We start from the raw sequence: 20,402 nt of genomic DNA, 5'->3' as shown, positions 1-20,402 counted from the left end.
GAACGTTTATTTATATTGGGGTGGTTCATCCTTTGAAAAGTGAGCTCAGATTAATATTCTTATTCAGTGTAGTGGAAAGAGTTTGGGAATTGGATTTATAGGATCCAGTTCCACTTGGGAAAAATGTGATTACAATCTGAGAGATGTGAAATGCGGATCATAATTATTTGCTCACAGCTTTGCTGTAGGACAGAATCACCATCCTCACAGAAATGCAAATAGAATGAAATGAAACTTCAGCACTACCCCCAATTGCAGAGAATTAATAACTGCCTTTTGACAACAGACTATGTAGCAGAACTGTGTGTCCCATGAGGGCCATAGAGGAAAGCTGTCCTTGCAGTTAATTTAAGTTTAAGATGGTTACGCGGTATCTTAAGCAAAACTGGCATCAGAAAATTCGTGGCGTATCACAGAGGGATCCAGCAGGCATGTGACAGTAGTGTGGTATTATGGGTCGTGCAGTTTTGGAGACCGTGGGAATCCCCTCACCTCCACCCCAGGCCTTTGGGTTGGCCAGGAAAAAAAGACCATCTGCGCTGGGCTCTTGAGAGCTCCCGGCCTGCAATGGCAAGGATACCAGACAGAGCACTACGGCCGGCAATTTTTACGCCAGCTCGTGAGTGTGAGGCTCTGAGAAGGACGCACGCTGATGGCGTCACCCACCAACGTCACTGTGGGGTCACGGAGGCGGTTTCCTTGACGACCAGTGCGCGCCTCCAGCAGAGGGGAGGAGATGCTGGCTTGGCGGCCTCGCAATTCCCTGCAGTCCTTGCAGCGCCAGGATCGGGAGCTGAAGCAGCAGGTACGTCTCGCTGTACCTCGAGGCCTGAGCCGTGGGGCGGCCCGGGCTCTGGCAGGACGAAAGCTCGGTGTCCGAATCCTGGGAGCTGCCCAGATCCACGGGCGACACTCATCTCAGCATCTCTCACCGAACCCGGGTTCTGACTCCTCTTCCTCCCAACCCGACCCCAGGGACCGAGCCTCCCGAAGCGGTGAGCCTCCCGAAGCTCAGGCATTCGACTGAGCACCCCCACCCTAACATTTCCCTTTCCGAACATGACACCTACCTTACCCACTTCAACTCGGAATCTAACCTTTTAACAGTAACTGTTTCCAGTCTCCTCTGCGCCCACCACCACTCTGCGGTCTCTAGACTACTTTCCCTCCAGTCTTTCTAGACTACTTTCCCTTCAGCCTTTCACACTAAAAGTGTGTCGCTGAACTCAAGCGAACTGGGAATGGTCAAAGAGTAACCAGTAAGAACAAAGGACTTGAACGAAAGGAGAAAGGCAAGTAATTAAGATACATGAGAAAGGTTAACTTCAAAGGTAAGCAATTGCAAAGGAAAGATACCACGATCCTTTTAAAAATCGCAGTCCTCAGTACTGGGGAGGCTGATGGAACAGGCACCTGCATGCAGTGCTCTGGTCTGTAAGGTACAGCAACTCTGCAAAGCAGTGGATGAGGTGAAGCAAATTTTCATGCTCCTAGGCTGAGTGATTACATTTCCAGGAATTTACCGTACATAGTTTTTAAAAATTGGGAGATATTAATACATAAAAGTGTTCATCACAGTATTACTCATCACAGAAAAGACTAGATACAACGTAAATGATCAGTAACGGAGAATGGATACATAACTTGGGAGGCGCTATAGTACTGTGATTAAAATTTTGTTAGAGACTTTTAAAAATATATTTATTTTATTGATTATGCTATTACAGTTGTCCCATTCCCCCCCTTCACTCCCCTCCACCCTGCACACCCCCTCCCATGCACATTCCCCCCCTTTAGTTCATGTCCATGTGTCATACTTAAAAGTTCTTTGGCTTCTGCATTTTCCATACTATTCTTACCCTTCCCCTATTTTCAACCTACCATCTATGCTACTTATTCTCTGTACCTTTTCCCTCTCTCTCCTCCTCCCACTCCCCTGTTGCTAACCCTCCATGTGATCTCCATTTCTGTGGTTCTGTTTCTGTTCTTTTGTTTGCTTAGTTTGTTTTTGTTTTTGTTTTAGGTGTGGTTGTTAATAATTGTAAGTTTGCTGTCATTTTACTGTGCATGTTTTTCATCTTCTTTTTCTTAGATCAGTCCCTTTAATGTTTCATACCACAAGGGCTTGGTAATGATGAATTCCTTTAATTTGACCTTCTCTGGGAAGCACTTTATCTGCCCTTTTATTCTAAATGATGGCTTTGCTGGTTAGAGTAATCTTGGATTTCTCTATGAATCCAGTCCTTTCATGACTTGGGGTACTTCTTTCCAGCCCTTCTTGCCTGTAAGGTCTCTTTTGAGAAATCAACTGACAGTCTGATGGGAACTCCTTTGTAGGTGACAGTCCCCTTATCTCTTGCTGCTTTTAGGATTCTCTCCTTCATTTTAATCTTGGGTAATGTAATTATGATGTTCCTTGATGTGTTCCTCCTTGGGTCCAACTTCTTTGGGACTCTCAGGTTCCTGGACTTCCTGGAAGTCTATTTCCTTTGCCAGAATGGGGAAGTTCTCCTTAATTATTTGTTCAAATAAGTTTTCCGCTCATGGCTGTTTCTTTTCCCCTTCTGGTACCCCTATAATTTGGATGTTGGAACGTTTAAAGATGTCCTGGAGGTTCCTAAGCCTCTCCTCAGTTTTTTGAATTCTTGTTTCTTCATTCTTTTCCCGATGAATGTTTCTGGTCCATTCCATTGATTTGAGTCCCAGTTTCCTTCCTATCACTATTGATTCCCTGTGCATTTTCCTTTATTTCACTTAGTGTAGCCTTCATTTTTTTCATCTAATTTGTGTCCAAATTCAACCAATTCTTTGAGCATCCTGATCACCAGTATTTTGAACTGTGCATCTGATACGTCATCTGTCTCTTGTCACTTAGTTGTATTTTTTCTGGAGCTTTCATCTATTCTTTTATTTGGGCTATATATATATATTTGTGGCCCAAATAAAAGAATATATAAAAGTATATATATACATATGTATATATATATATATTTTTTTTTTGTCTTGATGCTCCTGTTACATGGTAGTGAGAGGTGGAGCCTTAGGTGTTCACTAGGGTGGGGCTACCCAGTAGCTGGGATGTGACACTGTATGTGGGGCAGGGGCCCTAGAGGGAACAATGGCACTTGCTCCAGTCTCCCGGATTTCAGTCACTTTCCCCACTTCCCCAACGCAAACTGGGCCCTTCTGATACTGATTCCCAGGTAGGTGGGCTTGTGTAAGTTCTAGGACCCTGTGGGTCTCTCCAACAAATTCTCCTGTGAGGCTGGGAGTCTCTCCCTGCACCTCAACCCCCACAGGTGTTGTCAATTAGTGTTTTGAGGCTTTATTTCCCTGTGCTGGGACCCTGGGTTGCTCCATCTGTCTTGCTCCCCAGTTTCACCTGGTTTATCTGTGCGCTAATGTGGGACCCTTGGTCTGCCAGCATCTTGCATGCCGCGCCCCTCCACAATCCACCACCTTGCTGGGTCTGCTGCCGCCTTGCACGCCTGGCTCTGCCAGCCACTACTTTGTCCGGACCCCTCTCCCTCTGGCCTCTGGACTCCACCCCTCCTACCTGTCTGGACGAATGTGTCTACTTCAACTCCTTGGTTGTCGGACTTCCATACAGTTTAATTTTCTGTCAGTATTGGTTGTTTTTTGTTTTTAAATTGTTTTTCTTATTTTGGTTTTGCTAGGAGGCACAGTGTGTCTCCCTACGCTTCCATCTTGGCTGGAAGTCCCAAATTTTGTTAGAGATTTTAATGTACAGTATTAGGGAAACTATTTGTGATAAAATGTCAGTTTAGAAAAAGGTAAATTTGAGTAGACAGTATTTCAATAAGGTGTAGATATATATACACATATGGAGGAAACATACTAGAATGGTAACTGGTAGTATGCTTATGATTATTATGTTTCTCTCCAAACATTTTGATATTGTCATGATTTTGAATACTAAATGTATATTACTTAAAAAATAAAAAAGTGAGTTATTTTCTGAAATTCCTATTTTACTTTGTTAATTTAACCTTTTCCATTTCATCTGTTACCAAGTGTTTTTTCCACTAAATAAGATGATTTTATAATCTTTGGCAGACGAGATTTATTGAATGCTCATATTTGAGCTGGTTTGGGACTCTCATTTAAAGAGTACCAAAGATTTGGTGAATAAATATTTCTTAAGTCACTTTACTGGGGTTATAGTGGTGCAAGAAAAACATGATACTCTTGTGGTAAATCTAAAACTTGGTGAGGTGTTGACTTAAGCTGAGCTTTGGTTAGATGTTTAATATAGTTCTATATCTAATTATAATTTAGGGGAACATTGAGAGAACTGGAAAAGTTTGAGGTATAAACTACCAAAATTGTTATTAAAACAAAGATGAAATAAAACAAACTATTGACAAGGATCGTTCCACCTGGAGAATTAGCCCAGGAGCCTTGGATACCCTTGTTGTCTAGGAAGGGCTCTTCAATACTGTGAGCTCATTCTTCTCTGTCCCACAGAGAACACCTAAAGTGAAACACAGAACAGATTTCAACTTGATGAAATCTTGTCTCTCCAGGAGACAAGAGCACAACTGGTTCATGCCTGAGATGATGACGGTCACCAGGTGTATGGGTGTTGTAAATAACACTCAGACAGATGAAAAATAGCAAGAGTAGAGAAGCTAGTAGACTTCTATTTCTCTTCATCTACTGTGTCTTCACATCATTTAAAGAAAAGAACCCAACAGAAGTATATAGCTCTGTTTTGGATACATTGACAAAGTTACAGGTAGTGTTTGGAAAACACGAAGTCAAGGTATAAGACCTAAGAGTGAGGATAAACAAACTAATATTCATACAGTGAATACTAAGCAATAAGAAGGAACAAACTAGTGACACACAACAAACAATACAGAATTATCTCAAAAATATGTTGTGTGAAAGGATTACACAAAAAGACACAGCCCTGACCTGTGTGGCTCAGTTGTTTGGGCTTTGTTTTGCAAAGTGAAAGATTGCTTGTTTGATTCCTGGTCAGGGCACATGCCTGGGTTGTGGGTTCATACCCAGTGTGGGCTCATACAAGAGGAAACTGATAGATGTTTCTCTCTCGTATGGATGTTTCCCTCTTTTTTCTCTTCCCTCCTCTCTCTCTGAAAAATAAGTATGTAGATAACTAATAAATAATAAGTAAATATATATATATATATATGTATTTTAAAAGAGTACATACTTTCTGGGAACATTCTGGGGTAATGATACTTTTCTGTACATTGATGGGATTGGGTTACATGGATGTATACAGATGCTTATTTAAGATTTGTACATTTCATTGTATGTAAGTTTTACATCAAAAATCAAACTCTAGTTAGTGATACCCATGGTATATTATTTAGGGGGAAATGTACTGATGATTGCAGTTTACTTTGAAATGCATAAAAAATAAGACAGACTGATGAATAGATGGATCACATAAAAGGGTGTAAGTATAGTAAAATGTTAGTGGTAGAATCTACTGGTGGGTATATGGATGTTCACTGTGAAATTCTTTCCATTTTATTGTATGTGTTCATCATAAAGAAGTGGGAAAAGATTACAATTTTATTTCCAAGGTAGTATTGTATTTGAGAATATGTATTCGAGAAATTAAACAATTTCTGTTTATTGTAGGTTGATAGTTTGCTTTCTGAGAGTCGATCGAAAGGAGCCCTAGAAGCCATTAAAAGACGAGATATTTACCAAAGGTAAAGCATACTGAATTTCCTAAGTTTTCCAGGAACTGTTTTGTACTTCAGATGAGCTGTGTTTATAGCGTAGAAACTGTTTGAGGCCATTTCTCTTGTCATCTGTATTAGTACAATTTCTAAAAGGATAAATAATAATGAGAAAGAATACTGAGGTAACAATGAAATTTTTCAAAATGTACCGTAAAATATTACTTGCAACTATATCTGTCAAGTCTAAATATTGGAATGATAAGGTTAAATAGAGAATTACAAATGTTAAAAAGAGACCATTTATTTTGTACTCACTCATAAACCAAGCAGTGTGGTCCTCACTCTAAAAACTTTTTCTTAATTTTCACCGTAACACCATGAGAAAATTAAAGTTCACAGTGGTTAGTTACTTTGTCTAGCATGACTTGCTATATGACATATTTGTCTGACTTTACTTTTGTATAAGACATTAAAGTAGGAAGGCAATAAAGATGTCTTAAGTTTGCTAAGGAATGCAGGGTTCAGTCCAGCGAGAGAAGGAACGTGACTGAGGTAGCAGTGGAGATGCAGGCCTTGATCCATGTGAATCCAATGGGAGAATTGCGTCACGGTATAACTTGGGTCTGGGAGAAACCACTCTAAACTTGAAGGTTGTAGACTTGCTGTTGTGGTAGCATCTACACAGAACTGCTCAGAGTGAACATTGGTGGCTTAGCCAGGATTATGGTAGCTCCGTGGCCTGTGTAGCCCCAGATCCTGTGACCTGGTCAGAAACCTGTCTATTAACAATTTCTGAGGTGGGAAGACTCTCTTGGTGGATAAGTTTGTGTCTATGTATTTTTTTTTGAGAATTTTTGTGTGTTTATTTGAACCAAACTGAAGACAATGCTGAGAACCAAGATTTCAAATGCTCCTGGTGGATAACATTGAATTAGATTATTAATACTTTTGTATTAAATTTAGGACATCATTAAGATAATCTGTGTGTTTGGGGTATTTAAAGAGCTTATAACATTCAAAAAACGTGAGAGTCATTCTACTAGTTTATTTTTTAAAAAATTTTTTTAAACATTTTATTTATTTGTCTTTAGAGGGGAAGGGAAGGAGAGAGGAAGGAAACATCAATGTATGGTTGCTTCTCATGCATCCCCTGCAGGGAACTGGCCCCTGCTGGAAACTGGCCTGCAACCCAAGCATGTGCCCTGATTGGGAATCAAACCGCGATCGTCTGGTTCGCAGGCCCGCGCTCAATCCACTGAGCTACACCAGCCAGGGCTTTCATTCTACTAGTTTAAATGATTCATTGGAATTATTTGAAAAGCATTTACTTAAGTCAGGCATTCAAAGTGCTTAAAAGCAAAGTTAAGTTTATATGAATTTTAAAATGTCTAAAGGAATTTAATTAACTATATTTGTTAGCAGGATTGATTTTTTTAAAGTAATTTATGTGAAGTTGGATTAATTAAACAATAATGAAAAAATGTGGGTGATTTTACTAGATTTTACTTTTTAAAGTATATTTATTGATTAAGCTATTACAGTTTTCCCAATTTTTTCTCCATTTATCCTCCCTCTGCCCTGCACCCCCCAACCCTCCAGCTTCCCCCTGCCCCCCTCTTAGTTCTGTCCATGGGTTGCACATATAAGCTCTTTGATTTCTTTGTTTTCTGTACCATTCTTACCTTCTCCCCCTTGTATTTTATACCTACCAATTATGCTTCTTCTTCCCTGTACCTTCTCCCCCTCCCCTTCCCCCCTCCCCACTGATAACCCTCCATGTGATGTCCATTTCTCATGATTCTTTTCCTGTTCTAGATGTTTGTTTGTTTTTTGTTTTCATTTTTTTTAGGTTCAGTTGTTGATAGTTATGAGTTTGTTGTCATCTTACTGTTCAGAGTTTTTGATCTTCTTCTGTTTCTTAGATAAGTCCCTTGAACAATTCATATAATTAGGAGTTGGTAATGATGAACTCCTTTAACTTGACCTCATCTGGGAAGCACTTTATCTATCCTTCCATTCTAAATGATAGCTTTGCTGGTTAGAGTAATCTTGGATTTAGGTCCTTGCCTTTCATGACTTGGAATACTGTTTTCCAGCCCTCCTTGCCCATAATGTTTCTTTTGAGAAATCAGCTGATAGTGTTATGGGAACTCCTTTGTAGGTAACTGTCTCCTTTCCTCTTGATGCTTTTAAGATTCTCTCTTTATCTTTAATCTTAGGTAACTTAATGATGGTGTGCCTTGGTGTATTCCTCCTTGGGTCCAATTTCTTTGGGACTTTCTGAGCTTCCTGGATTTCCAGGAAGTCTCTTTCCTTCACCAAATTGAGGACATTTTCTTTCATTATTTTTCCAAATAATTTTTCAATTTCTTGCTCTTCCTCTTCTCCTTCTGGCACCCCTGTGATTCAAATGTTAGAGCATTTAAAGTTGTCCCAGAGGTTCCTAAGCCTCTTCATTTTTTGAATTCTTGTTTCTTCATCTGTTGAATGTTTATTTCTTCTTTTGTTTCAAATCATTGATTTGAGTCCCAATTTCCTTCCCTTCACTGTTGGTTCCCTGTATATTTTTCTTTATTTCACTTTGTATAGCCTTTACTTCTTCCTTTATTTTGTGGCCATATTCAATAATTTCTGCGAGTATCCTGCTTACTAGTATTTTGAACTCTTCATCAGATAGGTTGGCTATCTCCTTGTCGCCGAGGTCTTTTTCTGGAATTTTGATCTGTTCTTTCATTTGTGCTGTATCTTTTTTTGTCTTGGTGCACTTGTTACATGGTAAGGGGCAGGGCCTTAAGTATTCATCAGGGTAGGGCAACCCTCTTTGCAGCTTTGTGGTCCTGTATGTGGGGGAGGGGTCAAAGAGGGAACAGTGTTGCTTTGTCAGCTTTCTCTCTGCTTCAGTCACTTCCCCTGTTACCCACAAGTGAATTGCAGCTTTCTGGTGCTGATTCCCTAATGGGTAGGTTTGTGTACATTCTAATACCCTGTGGGTCTCTCCAACAAACTCTCCTGTGAGGCTGAGAAGTTATTCCCACTGTTGGAACCTCCACAGATTTTTACAGCCAGAGGTCTTGAGACTTTATTTCCCTGAGCTGGAACTCTGGGTTGTGAAGCAACTCTCTTGCTTCCCAGTTCTTCCCCCTGGTTTATCTGCATGCAAATGTGGGACTGCCTGGTCCTCCAGCAGCCGCCTCACCACACGCCCTTTCTGTCCTGGCTGCCTGTCTCTTCCCCTCCTACCAGTCTGGATGAATGTTTCTTCTTTAACTCCTTGATTGTTGGACTTCCATACAGTTCAATTTTCTGGCAGTTTTGGTTGTTTTTTGTTTTTAAATTGGTGGTTGTCTTTTTGGTTGTGTGAGGAAGCAAAGTATATCTACCTACACCTCCATCTTGGCCAGGAATGTGTTCACCTTTTAGAACCACCTCCTTTTCTCCATTTGGAGGGAGTGTGGTCCTGAGGCTCTAATGAGGCTATGCCTGTAAACTACTTAGAATTCTGCTTGGGGCTCAATATCTTTGAGCTGTTATTATCATTCTCCGAGTGTCCTCTTGGCTAGGTCTTAGTTTTGTGGATTTTAGAGTGGGAGAAGCATTTCAAGTCAAGCGATTTCTTTATTTTAGAGTCAGGACACTGAAGCCCAGAGTCACTGAAGCTTTCTGAGCTTTGGTTATTACATCTGTGTACCTTAGAGCTGGGCTGTGAGGATGCTGAACTAATAGCGTTTACATGTGGATTTTTAAACAGAAGCCACACAGTCGCTAACTGGCCTACTTAAAGACTTATATATGATTTTACAAAATAACTTTCTGGTTTTGACAATAGGAAAATCAGTTTTTTTCTCTCTTTTTAAAAATTTAGATGCATCCAATTAAAACAGGCAATCGATGAAAATAAAAATGCTCTTCAAAAATTAAACAAAGTAAGTATTATGGTTAATCATATTAGAGAACATTTGTTTGCAAAAATATTTTCAGGGAGTGGGAATTCATTAGAGTGGGGAATTCTGGGTCTGCGTCAGTGATGACGTCTGACTGCGCTCAGTGCTGACTCCCTGACAGATTTACTGAATGGGAGCTTGGGAGCAGGACGCCCGGCTCCAAATGCTGATAGAAGTGCAGCTGCAGTGAAGGCAGTCGGCACTGAGGACCCAGAAAGTCCAGAAAGAAGCTATTTGTATTTTCACATTGTGTAAGTTTGATAGTTCAGGACTGTTTTAATTTGCATCACACTGGGGGAGAGAGGAATGGGGGGGAGGGAGGGAGGGAGGGAGGGAGACACACACACACACACACACACACACACACACACACACGCGGTATAACTTGCCCGAGGGAAAGTGGTAAAGAAGCTGCTTGTCAAGGGCAGCTCTGATGTTAGTGACTCTACTCTGCAGAAACAGGGGGAACTCGAACTTACTCTTGGCAGTCAGTCTTTTCAGGATTTCTTTGAACATGGGCCTGAGCTTCAGGTAGGTGCCAGGGCCAGATACTCACAAGTGTTTCAAGCAGAAGGCTGAAAGTCATGTCCAAGGTATGACTGCAGCTGAGACAAGTGTCCCTGANCTATTTGTATTTTCACATTGTGTAAGTTTGATAGTTCAGGACTGTTTTAATTTGCATCACACTGGGGGAGAGAGGAATGGGGGGGAGGGAGGGAGGGAGGGAGACACACACACACACACACACACACACACACACACACACTAGGTATAACTTACCCAAGGGAAAGTGGTAAAGAAGCTGCTTGCCAAGGGCAGCTCTGATGTTAGTGACTCTACTCTGCAGAAACAGGGGGAACTCGAACTTACTCTTGGCAGTCAGTCTTTTCAGGATTTCTTTGAACGTGGGCCTGAGCTTCAGGTAGGTGCCAGGGCCAGATACTCACAAGTGTTTCAAGCAGAAGGCTGAAAGTCACGTCCAAGGTATGACTGCAGCTGAGACAAGTGTCCCTGAGTGTCACTTCTGAATTTCTTCAGTGACACAGAATTCTTTAATTTAGGAGGCAGGGTACATTTTGAAACCACCCCTGTTTCACCAGTGAGCAAACAGGCTCCCAGAGGTGGCACAGTTTTCCCAAGCAGTGGCAGCAGCACTGGGGTGGAGCCTGTCTTTACGACCAAAGCCACTCTCTGCCTGGAATGTAGCCCTTACCAAGTACACCTAAAATTAGATGGTCTGTGACGCCCAGCAAGGGAACACAACAAAAAACAAGTCATGATTCCATTTTTCGTTTGGTTTGCTTTCCAACCTAATCATCTGCATTTCTTTTCATCTTATTTCTCTAAGGAAGACCTAGACTCATACTGAGATTTACTTTGTCTCCCACCACTTATTGGAGTTTTTTCCCTTTTAGAAAATATAAAGGAAACAGGTTTTTCAGTAAAATGGACTTATATTCTCTCCTAGGCTGATGAACCTGCACCTGTCGGAAACTATCATCAGAAAAAGGAGGAGGAGCTCCGTCTCTTGGATAAGCTGACTCACCAACTGCAGGGACTTGCCATGTCCATAAGTAGAAAAAATAGAACTGAGTATGCTTCTTCCCTGCTTTCTTTCAGATATTATGTCACCCTCAGTTTTAATGTTTCACTCAGGATACGGACACATGGCCCTAACAGCATAGTCAATCAGCATTGGTTTACTGAGTATGGTAGAGTGTGAGCGCCCAGGAGAGATGTAAAGGACCTCAGTCCTGGTTGGTTGATGTTCAGTGACTTCAGGCAACTGTTTTGATTATTAGTCCAGATTTTATAGCTGTTTCTGGTTAGAAGGTTAAGTCTGATACCAGCTACTCAGCAGTGAAAATTCTTGAGTCCTTGCACCTAGATTCTTAAAATTGTCCCAGGATATAGTATAAAAATAAGGAAACAGCATTGAAGAGTCTGAATAGTTGATATTTTCCTTTCTGCTTTTCATAATTGGGTTTCTGTGTAACATCAGTATTTTTTTCTATTTTGCAAAGGCAAAGTAGAAAGCATCCGTTCTAGCAGAAAGACAGGCATGTTTCTGCCTCCAGTTTTTAAAGCATGCTTGTGAAAGGAGGAAATATGTAAGTAGATGATCCAAATAATTTTCTTCTTACATATGAACTCTGATATTAAATAACATCTGTATTTTCACACATTTTTGCACATTTGTTTATTTACCTCCTCAGATCTCTGCTTGTTTCCCTAACTAGAAATTTATCAAGAAATTTATCAATTTATCAATTTCTTGATAAATTACCTGAGAAAAAATTATGACAGTTATGACTTTCCTTCTTTACATAGCTCTTTGGATGTTACACTTTCTGCTTTACCTCTTTGTAGGGACACTACACTGCATTTCAGTAGTGTGTTTGTGGGCCATTTTAAATAGCCAATTTACCAACAAAAAGCACAAAAGTGCAAAATCCACGGCACTAAATAGACTACAAAAAGGATGCTTGTTTATCGTGTGAGAGCTGGGGAAAAAAGGCAGAATGTCGCCTTGTTCGACCTCAGCTGTGAGCATGTGCATTAGGCAACTCAAATTTTTTTCTGCTTTGCACACATTCATGAATGACCACAAAAGAACTGTAAGTGTTGATTTGGGGGTTACCGATAAATTTTAGCGAGTAGATGAATTTACAAATATGAAATCTGCAAATCATGAGGATTGATTCTAAGAAGAAGTAGGTATGTGAGGCACAGGAATAGCCAAAATGGCCGGCAGGGTCCATGGAATGGTCCCATCTTAAAGGTCTTTCATTTTTGATGTAATGTAATATTAATGCAGATTAGACTATGATAAGGGATGCATATTGTAATACCTACAGCAATTACTACCAAATAAGATAAAGAAGTAGCTTTAGAAAGCCTACGTAAATCATAAAAAGAAATGGTAAAAATGACTCCATTTTAATTAAAAAATTTTTTTCAATTATAGTTGACATACATTGTTATATGAGTTTCAGGTGTACACCCCAGTGATTAGACATTACGTATCTTACTAAGTGATCATCCTGATGAATCTCATACCCTTTGACACCATACCTACTTATTAGAATATTATTGACTTTATTCCCTAAGCTGTATTTTACATCCCCATGACTATTCTGTAACAACCAATTTGTACTTCCTACTCCCTTCACCTTTTTCACCCATCTCCCCATTACCCCTCCCATCTGGCAACTGTCAGAATGTTCTCTGTATGAGCCTATTTTTGCTCTGCTTGTTCATTTTATTTTTAGATTCAGTTGTTAATAGGTGATTCCCTGTAATGCATTCTTCATTTCAGTTACTGTATTCTTCATTTCTGACTGGTTCATTTTTATTTTTTCTAGTTCCACTTTTATGTTTCCTGTCTCTTTGTTGAAGTTCTCAATAAGTTCATTAATTCTTTCCCTAAGTTCATTGAGCATCCTTATGACTAGTATTTTGAACTCTGCATCTAGTAGATTGCTTATCTCCATTTTGTTTAATTTTTTGTTTATTTATATTGGTTTAATCCATGTCAAATATAGTTTACAAAGGGAAAGAACCAGTATCTTCGTATAGAATATATAGACATAGCATCACACCATGGGGCCAGGGGAGGGGCAGGGAGACAACACTTCTCCCTGGGAATAGCAGCTCTAATCCCAGGAATGGTTCTTAGCAGAAGGCTAGGCAGAGGAGCACTCTCATCCAACCCCAACCTCAGCCTCTGCTGTAGCTCAGTTCCCATTTCTGTGTCTCCTTCCTCCCTAATTCCTTATAAAGAACCCCAGGAGCTAAGACTAAGGAGAGGATCTTGTCCCTTGAGCCAAGATGGCTGTATGTTTATACACCACTGAACACTGAGCACATGTTAGAGGGAAGGGACCCCAAGAGGTTGATGGGCTGAGCTCCCAGCCAGCCCTAAAGGAGGCACTGCTTCCAGGTATTCTTAAAAGGAGAAGAAAAATCATATAACCAAGGGGGAGAGGGAGCGTGAGGGTGAGACGTTATCCCATTTATACACAACATTGTAAACATACACAGTCTGTATTACATGTGCTTCAGTCTGGTGTTTGCATGTCTGTCTGTCTGTCAGTCTGGGGTCAGGATCTCAGGAGTCTTGCCCTCCTGCTACCCTCCTCACCTGCACCTACCTGCCTGCCCCACCTGGGGAACAGAATCTGGGTTAATTGTGGTCCCCAGTTTTGATGGGAGCCAGCAGGCAGGGCCTGGACCTCAGCCTCCACTCTGGCTCCAGAGGACTGTATGTGTGTGTATGTGTGCACACACGTATATATGTACAAGGGACAGGGTCACATCACAGAGGCAGGCAGATGAGGCTGCTTGAGACAAAGTCTGCCTGAGGTGGCTAGCTGATAAGTAGATTCTCAGCAGCTCTCAGGGCGCGTGATAGTGTTTCATTGAGGGCAGAGCTTCCTGGCACCCAGGGTTCCCCAGCCAGCATTCCTCACAGTGCACATGCCAACACTGGATAGACATTAGGGGCATTGAGAATTAGTCCATGTAGATGAAGCATTTGTAATGGTCCCCATGGGTTAGCTGCCATTTAGGTTCCTTGACCTGAGCCTTCAGGGCCTCAAATGTGGTCATAACTAAATCTTCAGTTATTTTATCAATATTGCTGTTCTTGTAGGTCTTCTGCAGGGCCTTCTGCTTGTTGCTCTCACTGTTGCTGGTAGATGGCATCTCATCACTGGCCCATTTAGAGAACTCAGGTGTGATGCGTGTGCTAGAAGGGCCACCATTTAGGGCTGTGCCCCAGAGCGCCTCTCTGTCACTAGCTTCACCAGGCTCGTTGCCTGTGCAGGGGATGATGTCAGCCTCTGTGTACTGTGGTTTCCCATACTCCAGAATGTCATCCCCATTCCCATCCAAGTCAGTGTCTGGATTTTCTTTGCTGCTACACATTCTGAGCCAGAGCCTCGGAAACCATCTTTCAGGAGAGTGGTGGCCCATATCTGCCTCTGCCGGCACCACTCATACTCCTCATGTGGTTGTTGCTGTCATGCTTGATGTCCACGGCATCATCCTCAGCCATGCAGGAGCCTTCTCTCTTAGAAAGGCAGTGCTCCACGTGCCTACTCATGTCCTGCTCTGCTCCAACCAGGGGGTGGTTGCACGGGGGACATACCTGCCCTTTACCTTGCTGCCTCCCTATCATTTTCCCAATGTGAACATTCAGTTGGGTCTGCTGGTTGGCTAACACTTGCAGGAAGGTTTCCTCTCTCCCTCTGGACCCCCTGCTCCACCGACCACTCCCGGCCCTCAGCATAGCCACAGGGCACTGCTGTAATGGGACGATGCACCCTGTCATCCCAGCCCAGGCTTCTGACACTCTGGGCCCCTTGAATGGCCAGCCAGCGAGGGCAGCATGGGGGCAGATTCCCCACTGCTTAGTTGTTTTTCTGGGATTTTGTTCTGTTCTTTTATTTGGGACATGTTTCTTTGTCTCCTCATTTTGGCAGTCTTCCTGTGTTTGTTTGTTTGTATAGTCATACCTTGGTACTCATCAGCTTCAGAACCTATCATATCCTGTTCTCATCTCATTTTGAGGAGGGAAAAATGTTTTAGCACTTGGCCCTTGCTTGGGACTCTTTGCACTTGCTAGAACTTGTATGAGTCATGACGCTGCCCCACAAAAGAAAATGCTTCATCGTTTGGTGCTCATTGATTTTGGCACTTGTCATGAGTTCCAGAGTGAACTAATGACGGGTGCCGAGGTACCACTGTATTAGAGCTGCTGTGCCTTCTGGGCTCGGTAGAATGGTCTTATGTAGAAGGTATTCAGTTGGGTAATCAGGAACACACTAGGTTCCTGATTACCCAAGTTGGGCCTTGAAGTGGACCCACACCGCATGTTGGCTGTATACACCCCCCTGTTGTAGTTGAGCCTTGATTACTATTGTCATGTCAGTTAGGCTGACCAGCTGCAAGGCTGGCTCTGACCACTGACCACCAACCTCTGACCACTGTGGAGGATCAGCTGTGCAGGGGCACACGCCACAGAACAAGACATGCTTCATTGAGGCTCTGGTGCCCTCTGAGTACACGTACCCTTGAGTGTGTTGCTTACAGAGGTGCTTGGGCGGTGCTTCACTGTGGTCTGAAACTGTTGATGGGTGTTCTGGCTCTGGGACCTCTTGGGAGGTGCAGGCCAAGGTCAGCCATCACTTGTGTTCTGCGTGGGACTACCCAGCATGAACTACAAAGTGATCTGCAGAGCGTGCTACTTGTGCTGGGCTTGGAGGTGCTCAGGCAGGGCCAAGATGTTAACCAAGGCCATGCTGCTAGTGCCAAGCATGGGGCCATTTAGCGAGAGGTATGGGGCACACTGAGGCTAGGTGCTGCTTGTTTGAGAGATTTTAAGAAAATCTAAAGCATGAGCCAAAGACACGTCATTCATATGGAAATGCAACTGGAAACAGCTTGGGTGGGCCTGAAAGTTGGGTAGGGAAGGGCCTTGGGGAATCGCCAGGGCGGGGCAAACAGTGTGAGCCAGGTTTATGGAGATTCAGATATGACGCCAGCCTGCTGCTCCTGTGGGGAGGGCTCATCAAAGGAACAATGGCTTCTGCCAGCAGTTCTGTCTGGGAAAAAGCTGCCCCCTCAGCTCTTGCCATGATTCCAGATAATTCAGCTCTTCCCCATTTGCCCCTGGTGGGTGTCTTTCAAGCTGCTGGACCTCAGAGGGAGTGAATCTGAGTACATCCACGCATGGACCCTTCAAACCCTGCAGAGATCATGCTCAAAAAAATTACAGTGTAGGTCGCATGTATCTGAAAGATACATTCATTGCTAGTATGTGCTGAAATGTGAAAAATATAAAAACAGCAAATTTGTGTTTATTTATATAATAAATTACATGATTTTTATTTGCAGTTATAATCTAGAAATTATCAAAGAAATATAAAGATATAGAATAAAAAATTTTCTTCTCAAATAACAGAAACATGGATATTGCTAAAAATTACAACCAAAAATGCCTTTAACATTAATTAATCAGAAGCTTCAATAGTTGGCTGTACAAAATGTTTGTAACAGTCGTCGCAAACAATACTGCTGTGCTCAAATATTTAAGGAAGAAGTACTTTCCACAACACTTGCAGGAATATTTTGATAAGCAACTCATTTTGGATGCATGGCACCTAACACATCTTTGTCTGTTGAGGGAGTCTTGTCTCTGTTGTCATTAGAATTTCCATGTGTGTTTGAAATTGGTAAAGTTTCAGGTGTAAAGGCTTATGCACACCTGGAGAGATTTCTGAATGCCTATTGATTTGGTCTGACACTGCATTATGAGATTTCTGATAAATATTCTGTGCCTAATTTTTACATTACTGTTCAGCACATGAATAGTCTGAGCCTTTATTTCTGCAGTATTCAAAATTGTGTGGAATATAACCATAGGCATCTTCTGGTGTTCCTGGCTAGTTATATGTACCTATCATTGGGTCCACAGTGTCAACTCCTGATTTCATTTGGTTGTAATAGTCTACTATATCAGGCTTTTGTGAATCTAAATTTATGGTGTGAATCTAAATTTACAAAATTTAGATTTTGTAAATCTAAATTTATGCATTCATCAAAATGCATACTTGAAACAAAAATTACACTTTTTTCCCTTTTTGGGTATGAGGTACAAGTGTGCAATCTACACTGAAAGGAAATAAATTGGATTTTTTCAGCCTGTTATTAGAAGACACAAATTCAGGGGGTAGTTGGAATTCATGCTTACAAACAGCACCTATAGTGAAAGTCACTTCTCTTTCAAGTCAGAGATAAGATTTATATCTGAATCAGTTATCTGCTGTACTTTTGTGACCTGATCAGTACATGGGTTCTGCAATTGTCTTGATTACGTCTGCAGGTTTATTGCTAATCAAGTAAGGACCTCCAGGTTGCTTACCAGCATTTATTTCAAGATTTCCTGTGTAATATACTTTTGAATCAACCACAGCAAAAATTTTTATGCTGTATATACTGGGCTTGGATAGAATATATTGTCTAAACCCACATTTGCCTTTAAATCGAGGTAACACATCTGTTGTTCATTCTGTCCCATAGAGTAATATAATTTACAATTTTCTACAAATGCTGAGAAAATGTCTTTTACAGTCACTAATTTGTCCACTTTCAGGTGTTCTAAGAGGGTCAGTTTGTCATCAAACCTGATACAATTTGATTAAACCTAAATGTTGGTACAGATATCATAAGTCTAACAAGTTCAATCCCGCTATCATCTGTAGCCCATAAATCCTGCAAATTTAACCAATTGCTGCAGTGTAAACTAGCTAGATATAAGAGGCCTAGAAATGTTTTCAATCTGGTTTTGTCTGTTTAGCATTTTTTTCTCATGAAAACCGGCTTCATATACAATCAATGTATTTATTTGTATATGATAAGATTAGATCTTATTATATTTTGTGATAAAGAAGTTCAAGTTTCAAGTTCTATCTTGGCATTTTTTGCATTTGGCTGAACTAATGGAAGTTGACACAAAATATTCTGTGGCTGTTTTCTAATTTGTCTTCTTAACTGGATTTTTCCTCCATCCTTTACTCTTTCCAAAAAATACTCTTCATTCATGTCTAATTTATCTTCACTTTCTTCACTAGAAATGTCTTGCTCGGTATCTGAATCTCCTGAGTGAACTTCCACATAATCATCTTCTAAATCACTCTCATTTTCACATTTGACTCTATCATTCTTATCATCGGACTCAAGTAGCATTTGTTGCAGTTCTTCAACATCTCTTGGATTATTGAATCGATATATTTTTCCAGCCATTTTCAGTAGTAGATGAAAAAACAAATACCACAACACTGACTTCAAAGTTCATGGGGAAAAAACCCGACTACATCAACACTGACTTGGAGTTTGCAGTATCTCAAGTACAATTCACTGTAGAATATCACACATCCTTATGAAACATGTGTTATAACCAAACTGACAGCTTAAACATTAGTCAAGTACAAATGCATAGCTAGTCATGACCTTGAACCTGTGCACCTGGTATATGTGGTAATATTTAAGAAAAGAGTTTGTATCTCTCAGATCAGCTGTGACCTTTCCAGGGTTAGGAGGAACTGCCTGGGACTCCAGAAACCCTCTGTCTCCCTCAGCCTTAATCCCCACTGGTTTCCACAGCTAAAAGTTATGGGGACTTCTCTTCCTGCCACTGAAACCTTGGGCTGGAGTGCGTGGTGTGGGGCTTGGACCCCTCATTCTTTAGGGGGACCTCCATGGCCAAGATGTCCCTTCCAGTTTTTATCTGCCACACTCAGGTGTGGGTCCCGCCTGTTCCGCACCTCTGCCCCTCCTACCAGTCTTGATGTGGCTTTTTTTTTTTTAATTCCCTAGTCGTAGGACTTCCATTTAACCAGATTTCAGGTGGTTCTGAGTGGTGGTTCTGCAGTTTAGTAGTAATTTTGATGTGATTATGGGAGGAGACAAGTACTGTATTTACCTATGGTGCCATCTGACCAGAAGCCAAAATGACTCCATTTTAAAGATAAGCTTCAGCCCTGGCTGGTGTAGCTCAGTGGATTGAGCGAGGGCCTGCAAACCATACAATCGCAGTTCGATTCCCAGTCAGGGCACGTGCTTGGGTTGCAGGCCAGTTTCCGGCAGGGGCCAGTTCCCTGCAGGGGATGCACGAGAAGCAACCATACAATGATGTTTCCTTCCTCTCTCCTTCCCTTCCCCTCTAAAGATAAATAAATAAAATGTTAAAAAAAAGAGAAAAGAATTAAAAAAAAAGATAAGCTTCAGTAACATAAGCTGTAGGAGAGCAAAGACCTCTTTTTTGTTTTTGTATCCTAAGTGCATCTGTCTGTCACACAGTAGGTGCCCTGTAAGTGATTGATGACTTTGCTGAGTATTGAATAATAAAGCTGAGAGAGATTTAGTGAGTTATCCCAGCCAGTATTATTTGAACTCGTCTCTCTTCCCTCACCTTCCATTTTACGTCCTTCATATCTTTCCAAAATGTCATGTGTCACTCTTCACAGCCATCTTCCCTTTAGCACTTCCTCAAGTCTGTTCCCCATATTGTAGTCATCTTTCTAAGTACAGAGCAGATCCTTCCCTTCCCTTACTTCCTTCTTAGTGAGTACCTTAGAGATGATGCTCAATGGGCTCCAGAATATGAAGAGCTCACCTCTTCACATCCTCACCTTTTTCTTTTTCTTTTTCTTTTATTTATTTTTAGAGAGAGAGGAAGGGAAGGAGAAAGAGAGGGAGAGAAACATTAATGTGTGGTTGCCCCTCACACGCCCCCTACTGGGGGCACAATTTGGCTTGCAACCCAAGCATGTGCCCTGACTGGGAATCAAACTGGTGACCCTTTGGTTTGCAGGCCCACACTCAATCCACTGAGCTACACCAGCCAGGGCACCTTTTTCTTTGTCTTTAAGGCTTGTCCTACCATTCATGACCTCCTTCCTGATCTTGAGCCTCCTTTCTCTGCTCCCTTCCCCTCTTTGCTACTTCCTTTTGCCTGATTAACTTCCAGTCATCTATCAAGACCTAATTCCAAGTCTTTCCTGATCCCCACCTATGCAGTCTAGGTTAGGTCTCTTGTGTTAGGTTCCTTAGTATTCTGTGTATACCTCCATTCTAATACCTGTTAAACTATAGCATAATTATCCATTTTCTAGATTCTCATTGTAAACTCTGTGAGGACAGAGAATTGTGTCTGGTTTACCTTTGTAGCCATGGTGTCTGACATGGACCATTGTCATCAGAGCTGACT

The 20,402-nt window shown here is 41.6% G+C and overlaps 1 protein-coding gene and 1 pseudogene across 5 annotated transcripts in view; one reads left to right on the top strand and one right to left on the bottom strand.

Moving 5' to 3' along the window:
• The first annotated feature begins 649 nt into the window (after positions 1-649).
• NPHP1 (nephrocystin 1) overlaps positions 650-20,402 on the top strand; it is an 82,786-nt gene continuing 63,033 nt past the window's right edge. For 2 of the 5 annotated variants that reach the window (XM_037054996.1, XM_037054993.1), the window contains exons 1-4: positions 650-805; positions 5,641-5,714; positions 9,550-9,610; positions 11,097-11,221. In XM_037054996.1, the coding sequence (XP_036910891.1) occupies positions 737-805; positions 5,641-5,714; positions 9,550-9,610; positions 11,097-11,221 (329 nt within the window). In that variant the 5' untranslated portion in view covers positions 650-736. Of the gene's footprint in view, positions 806-5,640; positions 5,715-9,549; positions 9,611-11,096; positions 11,222-20,402 lie in introns of those variants that run through there. The other 3 variants (XM_037054997.1, XM_037054994.1, XM_037054995.1) reach the window with 3 other exon arrangements.
• Positions 13,865-14,921, bottom strand: LOC118992921 (E3 ubiquitin-protein ligase RNF220-like; annotated as a pseudogene).

The sequence above is a fragment of the Sturnira hondurensis genome, unplaced genomic scaffold, assembly GCF_014824575.4.
Source record: "Sturnira hondurensis isolate 20B ecotype Veracruz unplaced genomic scaffold, ASM1482457v3 Scaffold0008480, whole genome shotgun sequence".
NCBI classification, from domain to species: Eukaryota; Metazoa; Chordata; class Mammalia; order Chiroptera; family Phyllostomidae; genus Sturnira; species Sturnira hondurensis.
The sequence above is the reverse complement of the archived record's forward strand: the minus strand, read 5'-3'. Positions and strand labels throughout refer to the sequence as shown.